The 11,052-nt window shown below is 45.8% G+C and overlaps 1 protein-coding gene across 2 annotated transcripts; it reads left to right on the top strand.

Moving 5' to 3' along the window:
* Nucleotides 1–975: 975 nt before the first annotated feature.
* sp7 (Sp7 transcription factor) lies at nucleotides 976–4,279 on the top strand. 2 transcript variants are annotated; one of them, XM_038968034.1, is made up of 2 exons: nucleotides 976–996; nucleotides 2,939–4,279. In XM_038968034.1, the coding sequence occupies exons 1-2, from the start codon at nucleotides 976–978 to the stop codon at nucleotides 4,277–4,279; spliced, it is 1,362 nt and encodes a 453-aa protein (XP_038823962.1). The 2 variants fall into 2 exon arrangements, with proteins under 2 accessions (XP_038823962.1, XP_038823957.1); XM_038968029.1 differs by having other exon boundaries at nucleotides 976–1,011.
* Nucleotides 4,280–11,052: the final 6,773 nt, after the last annotated feature.

Raw genomic sequence — 11,052 nt, 5'->3', positions numbered from 1 at the left:
AACAAACTAGCTTCGTTTTAAAAGTTGCGGTCAGAATTTATTTGATTTGACGTGATAATCATTTCTTTAATTTGTTTTATTTTTTTGTCATTTCGAACAGTTGAATCCTTTCAAACCATTACAGCTAATGCCTACAAAAGAATTTAACTGCACTTCAGAATATTGAAAACAGAGACAGACGGTTAAAAACCAAACAATAAAATCTGTTCTAACCGCAGGCCCTACCAGTTTAATTTATTGATTTATTCGTGGCCAGCATGTTACTGTGTGCGACAGTGTCACGATAATAATAACCTATCCAAAGGCAAGCAGCTTTACATCATTATCTGCCTATTAACAACATTATTTTTTATGGAGAATTTGCCTATATCTAATCATATTATTAATTGTACGGGGTACAGCAGGGTAGTAGTGGGAGGAAGGGAGACCATAACGCATCCGTTCGCAAAAGAAAAAGGGATCCTTCTCGTTACGTCATTATCGCCAAAGATGGTCAACATTAGGCCTAATATTAGCAGGTAGGCTATATTATATTATATGTAGGCTATATTATACCTATAGGGCTATAATGATGCTGATGCTGGAAGAACAAGAAATAGTGAACCTGACTGAGCAAGCTGGGCGCTTTGACGCAAATAGAGTGTAAATTAACTGACAATTATTGAAGACTTAATTCATTCATAATAGCCACTCAACCACCCATTTCCCAAAGATGAATCTGGATTTGTCAATGTGCATTTGGGGAGGTGGGATGGTTTCTACTCCCATGCCCTCCATCCCTTTTCATTCCCTCTCTCCTTTATTGGCTTTCAACGAATCTTCAAAGAGCCCGGACCCTATAATTAAGGGGCGGGCTCTCTGCCTCTCCCAATACGTCTGTGCGTTCATGCCGGAGTTCTCACAAACTGTCCCGGGACTGCGAGCAGAGAAGAGAACCGACTTAACTATCTACTCTTGGGGTTTTGTTTCCCAGGGATGGCCGCATCTATTCTGGAGGTATGGAATATTCTTGTTTGTGTTTTTAAATGAACTTTAAAGTTGTTTTACAGTGACGCGCCATTTGTATTTTCCATCAGAATTAGGCTACTGCTTGTCGAGGTAACTATGGGCACACGCGTAGACTCTGACTCGGAAGGATCCGTCATGTCCCAGGTTACTGTTCAATGTTCTTGAGGAAATGAAGGTCAAACGGAGAAAGAACGGTTGCACTGTTGACATTTGACAATATGCTTTTATAAAACAAGATTAGATTGTGGTAAAATATGTAGTCTAAAATATGATATTTGTCTCTCCATCTGTCAGAAACGATGTGCGTAACTGAACATTCTGACTAAAAGTATACCATAGCCTATGTAATTTATTGGGTTTTATCAAAAACATTTTTAAATAAAGGGTATGTACTTTAACGCAAATTAATGGCATGTATTCTATAGTCAGCCTTAGTCCAAGACCAATATGCTATGCTAGCAGACATCCCAAATTAAAATGTTACCTTTACACACGTTGGTTATCATAACAAACATGAGTTGATATAAGAACTAAATGGGACTTCGAATTAGGGAATAACAGGTTAACATCAAATATAATTCATATAGAAAGGTGTGGTCTGACCTCCTGATTGGTAGACAGACTGAATGAAATGGTATATGCCTGACAAATCAGTCCACAGCCAAATCTTCACGAAACGCAAATCTCTCGCCAAACCTCTCCCAATAAGAAGATATTGATACAGTACAGACTTGATTCCACTGCAATTAAAGAAGCATTACATTTCCGCCGCTCATCAACACTATAACGCGGAGGACATACAAGTTAAAACGCAAGAGGGAGGGGTATTGAACATACAAAAAAACACATTACAGCCGCAGTTAACTCTTTATCTCGGTGATTGGGTGCAATTAACCTGGAAACAAGAGCCACAGCAACAGGATACGCCAAATCCACCGCAGGCGCTTCGCAAGCAGACGGAGGAAATCCTCCCCTCAACTCAACCCCGGTGTGGTGCTAGCTGGTGATTAGGGACTTTGTTACTGCTGTAAGGACGAGACTAGAGGCCTTAAATGGTCTTAAGTGGAATAACAGGTATCAGCTGACAGTGTAGTGTAAATTGGGGGGAAACGTATTTATTTTGCCTTCTGGCAAATACGCACTTTCAGCAAAAGAAGAGAATATCTCTGTCTATTTTAAACGAGTAGACATAGGCTAGGCCCACCACATGCTGAAATATCCGCCTACAAGTCGTATGACTTGATGTGCACTATAAAACTTTGGCTGGCTCTTTTGTCCTGAGTGTTAATTGGATATTGGAGGAAATCTCCTGTTGATTTGACCTGCGCTTTGTAACCACTTGACACGCTGATCTCAAATTATAGGATTAAGGCCATGTAGCCTAATGCACGACCTGCTCAATACGAGCTCATCAAAGGTAGTCGGATTGTTGTTCGAACATTCTTTATCTGGTGATCTTTATAAAATATCATGTTAAGACAGGACAATGAGGAGAGAGTCCGTTTGTGAACAATGCGCCATTGTTGAAGGGTATAAATAAATCAAACCGTTTCAAATGTCATGGTGACCATTCAGGACTAACATGTTTGGCAAGATTTCAACTGACAACAATACTGTTACTGAGAACAATTTAGTTGACGTAAATAGTGTTTTTAAATGTACACTATTCAGATACAGTTTTATCACATTTAATTCCTCTTTTCCCTTTTTATTTAATTATTCTGTCTGTTTGCCAAAACAAGCAGGCATATATTTTCATCAACACAAATTTTATTTGAAATGAACTGAAACCAAAGTAAATCTCCTCTGTTCTGTGACCAATGTATAGGGGAAACAGCCTGCCATACTGTTGTGATTAGACACTGACAGAAGCAGCAGCAGCAGCAGCCATTTCCTCTGTCTAATCTCTCCTGTCTCCTCTCCCTTCTAGGAGGAAGCTCGCTATGGTTCCAGTCCTCTTGCTATGCTAACCGCTACCTGCAACAAGTTTGGCAGCACCAGCCCGGTGAGGGATACAGCCACCCCGGGCAAGGCCGGCCCCGGCAGCACCGCTCCAGGCAAGAAGCAGTACACCATGAGCTCAGAGCTCCAGGGACAGAGAATCAGCAGAGGAGGAGAGAGCATGGAGAACTCCTACACTGGTTCCTTCAGCTCAGCAGGGGGGTTACTCACACCCACTGGCAGCCCTCCTCCATCCTCTGGGGGGTATACGTCAGAGTACAACCCCTTCTCCCACTCCTTCCAGACCTCCATGTCCCAGGGCCAGGACCAGTCTCTGCTGGTGTCCAAGGCCCACGCCACGGCCGACTGTCTGACCAGCGTCTACACCTCCCTGGACATGACTCACCCCTACGGCTCCTGGTACAAGGCAGGCATCCACCCCGGCATCACCGCCGCGCCCTCCAACACCACTTCCTCCTGGTGGGACGTCCACCCCAATACCAACTGGCTGAGTGCCCAGTCCGACGGCCTCCAGGGATCCCTCCAACCCGTCCCTCCCCAAGCCTCCCTCAGCCCCCAGCTGCCCAGCTACACCTCTGACTTCACCTCTCTGAACCCAGCTCAGTACCCCTCGGTGGGCCTGGGATCCACATCACACCTCCTCCAGTCCTCCCAGCACATGCTGCCTCAGGACATGTACAAGCCCAAGCCGGTGTCTGGCGGGGGGCTGATGGAGAGTCAGATGGGCCTGAAGCCTGCTGGTGGATCACGGGGGTACGGTGGAGGAACCACCACTGGCCGGTCCAACTGTGACTGTCCCAACTGTCAGGAGCTGGAGCGGCTTGGGGCCTCGGCTGCATCCCTGCGGAAGAAGCCCGTTCATAGCTGCCACATCCCGGGGTGTGGGAAGGTGTACGGTAAGGCCTCGCATCTCAAAGCCCACCTCCGCTGGCACACCGGGGAGAGACCTTTCGTCTGCAACTGGCTGTTCTGCGGGAAACGTTTCACACGTTCCGACGAACTGGAGAGGCATGTCCGTACGCACACCCGAGAGAAGAAGTTCACCTGCCTGCTGTGTAACAAGAGATTCACCCGCAGCGACCACCTCAGCAAGCACCAGAAGACCCACGCAGAGTCTGCCCTGCAGCAGGCCAAGACCGGGGAGGGAGAGGCTCAGGACCCCAGGAACAACGATGATACGGCAGACCCCAATAACCTCAACACGGCCGTGCAGAATATCAACGTCCCCAGTGAGACGACTACCAACGGAGAGGAGAAGACTGGCTCAGCCAACGGGGTAGAGACGAGCAGTGGACTGCTGGAGATTTAACTTCAGCGTATGTGGTCTTATAGAGATGTTTTGTTCAGTTAGTGTGCCACCGTTGTGGTGCAAAGTTTACTATATATCTAAAAACAGAACAGCATTATTTACTATTTGTACATGCTGCCTGCGCGTTTGACATTAATTGTCAAAGGATGTATTTGACATAGTTTGTATTGACTTTCACGATAACTGGCCAGGCTGGTCGGAAATACCCATTCTGTGGACTACACACACACACACATACACATACACACACACAATTTCTTAATTTTCAGTAAGACAAACCACTAAATTCAATCTGTAAGATCAGAGGGGGAAAAACCCACGAAGAAAATGTGTGTATCTAGTATGAGGGACGTAATGGAGCATTGCTTTGCCATGGTACATTATTGGCTCAGTAAGAACCAGTCTCTGATATCGGGTACGTCTTGTTTTTGGGTTTGAGTCTGTGCGCTTCCTATCATGTCTTATTTAATTTTAGATTTACACAAATAATCTAATTTATGTTTTAAATTATAAGCATTAAAGATTATCGTGCATTTTTCAGGCAGTGCATTGTTGGATAATAATGGCAAGATAAAGCTGGCCATTGATCATTTAGTAAATTAAGATTTTTTTTGGTTTCTTTTATTTATTGATTTATTAACCACGGTGATGTTTTTGGTGCTATCTTGTTTGAAGATGTATTTATAGATCTTGAAATTAATTGTTTCTGCTAACTATTTTCTACATAACCTTTCTATTGTGAAGTCTAAACACCTGCCACGTTGATAGTTGATAAAAGCGTTCTCCTTGAGGGTACTTATCGCTGTAATGTCAGGTGTGTTATTTTCCTACCTTTTTCTATTTTGGTGATAAACTTATTTCCAACTATAATGAAAATGACACAACAATAATATTAAGACACACTGATTTAAATTCAGTTAGAAATCAGATGTTATATGTTCATGTCTTCAAAGAAAGTCCAAAGTTTATCACATCAATGCATGATGGATATTTGGGATAATAAACTCCTGATATTTTGTGATTGAACTTCATGAAGAATATTAGTTGGAACTTTTGTAGGATGTGGAATGAGCTAAATAATGAAACAGTAATTCAGCATGAGCTTGGTATAGGAGTATGTCTGAGTGTCATGATTTGGAAGTCATGACATGGAATGGTGCTTCAGTAAAAGGAAAAAAAACTATTTACTTTGTTCACTGGTGTTATTTTCATTTTTCCAAACCCATAAGTCTCATCTCCCCACTTGATTCCATAAAGGTTTATCTTGCAGAAGTAGCAAGCGATTCTAAAAGTAAAATGCTACAGACTCTTCTCTTTCCTTCATCTCTCCATCCCTCTCTTCCTCCTCCATCTCTCCATCCCTCTCTTCCTCCATCTCCCCATCCCTCTCTTCCTCCTTCATCTCTCATCCCTCTCTTCCTCCTTCATCTCTCATCCCTCTCTTCCTCCTTCATCTCTCATCCCTCTCTTCCTCCTTCATCTCTCATCCCTCTCTTCCTCCTTCATCTCTCATCCCTCTCTTCCTCCATCTCTCATCCCTCTCTTCCTCCTTCTCTCCATCCCTCTCTTCCTCCATCTCTCCATCCCTCTCTTCCTCCATCTCTCCTTCCCTCTCTTCCTCCATCTCTTCCTCCATCTCCTTCCCTCTCTTCCTCCATCTCTCCATCCCTCTCTTCCTCCATCTCTCCATCCCTCTCTTCCTCCATCTCTCCATCCCTCTCTTCCTCCATCCCTCTCTTCCTCCATCTCTCCATCCCTCTCTTCCTCCATCTCTCCATCCCTCTCTTCCTCCATCTCTCCATCCCTCTCTTCCTCCTCCATCTCTCCATCCCTCTCTTCCTCCTCCATCTCTCCATCCCTCTCTTCCTTCTCCATCTCTCCATCCCTCTCTTCCTCCTCCATCTCTCCAGCCGAAGTCTACGCCCCTTCGTCCGTGATTGGCCAACTGTAGGGATTCTTCAATAAAGTATATGTTGTTATTCAACGAGAGACAATTTGTTTTGTGTATACTAGCTATGCCGTCTCAAAATGGACAAACAGTACTATAAGTCAGAGGAGAGGACCTGTCTGAAGGTATGGTTTACTGAGGTTTAGTCTAGTGTAGCTAGATTATAATTGGCCCCAGTCAAGAGGGGGGTTTGTAGGCTAAAACAGGTGTAGAGAGTGATTGGAGCCTGAGGAACATGGACATTAGTGTTGTTGATAAAAAGGTACTAAATACCTTCTCTTTAGTAAAGAAATATAGGATAATATGGTTGGTTGACGAGAGAATATACAAAGTGACAAAAATAGCTTGTGTACATTTTTTCCCTCTAATGATTTAGAATGAGAAAGTTGAGACTTGTTTCACATAATGTCATAATCATTATGTATATGGACAAAGGACATCCATCGTTCAAACAACGAAACGAAATTACATTACAGAACACAGTACAGAGTGGCTTCACTAAAGCATTTCAAACCTGTCCCCGCCCCCTCCCTACCCACCAGAGACTGTCCTGTTCTCCTAACCCCTCCCCCTTCTTACCCACCAGAGACTGTCCTGTTCTCCTAACCCCTCCCCCTTCTTACCCACCAGAGACTGTCCTGTTCTCCTAACCCCTCCCCCTTCTTACCCACCAGAGACTGTCCTGTTCTCCTAACCCCTCCCCCTTCTTACCCACCAGAGACTGTCCTGTTCTCCTAACCCCTCCCCCTTCTTACCCACCAGAGACTGTCCTGTTCTCCTACCCCCCTCAACAAGAGACTGTCCTGTTCTCCTACCCCCCTCAACAAGAGACTGTCCTGTTCTCCTAACCCCCCCACCAGAGACTGTCCTGTCCTCCTAACCCTCTACCCTAACCCCCCACCACCAGAGACACTCCTGTCCTGCGCTCTTCCAGGAGGGAGAAGGGGGTGGAGGAGGAGGGAGAGGGGGATAGAGGAGGAGGGGGTAGAGGATGGGGAGAGGGGGTAGAGGATGGGGAGAGGGGGTAGAGGATGGGGAGGGGGGTAGAGGGGGTGGGTATGGGGAGAGGGGGGTAGAGGATGGGGAGAGGGAGAGGAGAGTAGAGGATGGGGAGGGGGGAGAGGATGGGGGGAGGGGGGAGAGGGGGGTAGAGGGGGGGAGAGGATGGGGAGAGGGGGGAGAGGATGGGGAGAGGGGGGTAGAGGATGAAGAGGGGGATAGAGGATGGGGAGAGGGGGGTAGAGGATGGGGAGATGGGGAGTGGGGGGAGAGGGGGGTAGAGGATGTAGAGGGGGATGGGGAGGGGGAGAGGATGGGGAGAATGGGGTAGAGGAGGGTAGAGGGGGGTGGGGAGAGGTTTGGGTAGAGGATGGGGAGAGGGGGGAGAGGATGGGGAAGGGGTGGGGTAGAGGGGTCAGAAGGGTCAGTAGTTTGTACTACTGATGTTTTGCTCCCTGTTTATATAGCAACCCCAGCCAGCTAGCACAGCAACAGTGGTGATGGTAACCTTAACTTTATTTTAACTTTTTTATTTCAAAACCTAGGAAGCTTCGAATAAAGTCATAAAAAGATACATATATTCTGTAACAGACAGCAGGCGATAAACTGAGAATCTGGTCAAATTGTAGCACAGGATTCCTCGACTGGCAGCCCGTGGTGCCGAATTTGGCCCGTGGGTGCTTTTATTTGTCCCCTCCCCCCAAGTTAAAATATATTATTACTTTTTTTAATGTTCATTGTTGGTCTTAAAAGACTGTAAAAACACCAGCAAATCAACTCCAAGTGAATTTAATTTTGTAAATCTGTTCCAAAGTATTCCCACGCATAACAGAGAGACGTGATTGTATACAAATAATAATAATTAATAATAACTGATTGGATTTATATAGCACTATTTTACTAACTGAGGTACTTAAAGTGCTTTACATAGTAGGGGGAAACTCACATCATCCACCATCAATGTGTAGCACCCACCTCAGTGATGCATGGCGGCCATTTTGTGCCAGAACTCACCACACATCAGCTATCAGGGGAGAGGTGAGGAGTGATATACACCAATTAGGAATGAGGGGAATGATTAGGTGGCCATGATGGAATGAGGCCAGGTTTGGAATATAGCCATGACACCGGGGTGAACACCCCTACTCTCACAATAAGCGCCATGGGATGTTGAATGATCACAGAGAGTCAGGACGCCCGTTTTAACGTCCCATCTGAAAGACGGCACCATACGCAGAGCAATGTCTCCAAATGTAATCAAGGTTTGAAATGATTATGTTTTAGTCAAATATTATATCTGCTTGGCATTCTTTCGGGCCAATTTGCAGTGTAATTATTATTTTAGACTGCAAATTGCCCCCTGTCCCCTACCCCCTCCCCACTCTACTTTACCCCCTCCCCACTCTACCTTACCCCCTACCCCCTACCCACTCTACCTTACCCCCTACCCCCTACCCACTCTACCTTACCCCCTACCCCCTACCCACTCTACCCTACCCCCTCCCCACTCTACCTTACCCCCTACCCCCTCCCCACTCTACCTTACCCCCTACCCCCTCCCCACTCGACCTTACCCCCTACCCCCCCCCCCCCCCCCACTCTACCTTACCCCCTACCCCCTCCCCATTCTACCTTACCCCCTACCCCCTACCCACTCTACCTTACCCCCTACCCCCTCCCCATTCTACCTTACCCCCTACCCCCTCCCCATTCTACCTTACCCCCTACCCACTACCCACTCTACCTTACCCCCTACCCCCTCCCCATTCTACCTTACCCCCTACCCACTACCCACTCTACCTTACCCCCTACCCACTCTACCTTACCCCCTACCCCCTCCCCACTCTACCTTACCCCCTACCCCCCCATTCTATCTTACCCCCTACCCCCTACCCACTACCCACTCTACCTTACCCCCTACCCCCTCCCCATTCTACCTTACCCCCTACCCCTTTACCCCTACCCCCTCCCCACTCTACCTTACCCCCTACCCCCTCCCCATTCTACCTTACCCCCTACCCACTACCCACTCTACCTTACCCCCTACCCACTACCCACTCTACCTTACCCCCTACCCCTCCCCACTCTACCTTACCCCCTACCCCTTACCCCTACGCCCTACCCCCTCTACCCCTTACCCCTTCCAACCTCCCCCCTCCCCCCTACCCATTTAGGAGTGAAGAAGAAAGAACACGGAAGAATCACATGGGCTGAGATGCAGTTGAATAACCTCACCGACCTTATAAACCATCATTACCAGTCAGACCCGGTCAGTCCGATAGATTTGTCCCTTTTACCTCTGGCACTGTTTTCTTGCATATGCAAATGAATCGGTCCTGTCCACCTTTATCTTTGCCTGGCTGAATAGCTGCTGAGACAATGGAGATTACTGACAAAGTTAAGGGGCTGTGGAGTGGAGCAGAGCTTCCACAATCCCCTGGTGTAATAGAGACAGGGGCATTAAACACAGGACAAAGGCACAGGTGTCTGCAGGTGTGACTATGGTCTGTCCACAGTGCTGGAGGCTGGGGAGAGAGGGGGAAGTGGGGGAGCGACGGCTGGAGGGGGAGAGGGGGGGGGGGGGAATGTTGACAGCACGCCCAGGGGCTCAGCAACCAGGCAATAGTTAAAAACAAGATAAGACCTGAGAGATTGAAGACAGAGGGGTTAAAGAGAGAGGTAGAGGTCAGGAAGATGGATAGATGTAATTAAAATTGGAAAAGAAGACATTCAGTTTGAAGGGAAAAGATCGATATCCAGACCCACTTCAGTTTTATTACCTTACAAACACAAGTGTTCTGGTTAAAAGTGCCTCTATACCAACATACCAACTCCATTGTTTCCATAGCAACTCTCATCATGCTCAAGAATACTTACCAGCCGTTCATAGAACACTGTCCTTATGTCCTTAGAATGAGTTTTGTCCTTAGATTGAGTTTTGTCCTTAGATTGAGTTTTGTCCTTAGATTGAGTTTTGTCCTTAGACTGAGTTTTGTCCTTAGACTGAGTTATATTGGGCTATACTAAAGAGATGAACCATTCGCGCCACTAAATGAGACCGTTCTGTTTATAGGAACTGTGGGTAGGTTGTGGGTGACTCCGTGCCCCTTTAAAAAGATAATATGCTTCCCATTTAATGTCCTCCGGATGACAAATTGCTTCCAGGGGAAAAGCTAAGTTAAGAAAATTATATATGACACTTAAAAAGACATACTCCTTCAACTTAATTATTTTACATTTAGATTTCAGTTAGTTACTGAACTAATACAAGAACGGTGAAAACCAATGAATATCCACTTCCTTCTTAAGTCATCATTTGAAAATGCAATCGACAGTTGCTTCATTGCGTCATAGACGACAATGTGTATTCCATGCTATTAAATTTGATACAATTTGTTTTCCAATCTTTTTCCAAAATGCATATTTAGTCACATGCACACACATCTCATTGGAAAGTGTCATTTAAAGACAAGGATAAGTACATTTGCAGTACACGGATTAAATAGTATCTGGAGAAAAAAAACACTTAGAAAATTGGGGCAAATTACAGCTCTAATACCATTACAAATATACAGAACAGTCATAAACTGTTCTTTCCTTTTGAAAATGCTTACTATATATCTGATGGTATTCTGACAGACAGAACCCAAACCATCTTTATTTTCTATTTTTTCAGCACAAGCCACTAAATACTTCCTTGGAAGGGATTTAAGAGAGACACAGGAGGGGGAATGGTGAAAGAGAGGAAACAGTAAAAAGAAAGATGGAGAAAGAAAGATGACGATCAGAAACATTTAAAAAGTACAAAATGTCAAAGAGGTAAGGA

Source organism: Salvelinus namaycush, chromosome 2, assembly GCF_016432855.1.
Source record: "Salvelinus namaycush isolate Seneca chromosome 2, SaNama_1.0, whole genome shotgun sequence".
NCBI classification, from domain to species: domain Eukaryota; kingdom Metazoa; phylum Chordata; class Actinopteri; order Salmoniformes; family Salmonidae; genus Salvelinus; species Salvelinus namaycush.
Note: the sequence above shows the minus strand (reverse complement) of the source record. Positions and strands in the feature narration are given on the sequence as shown.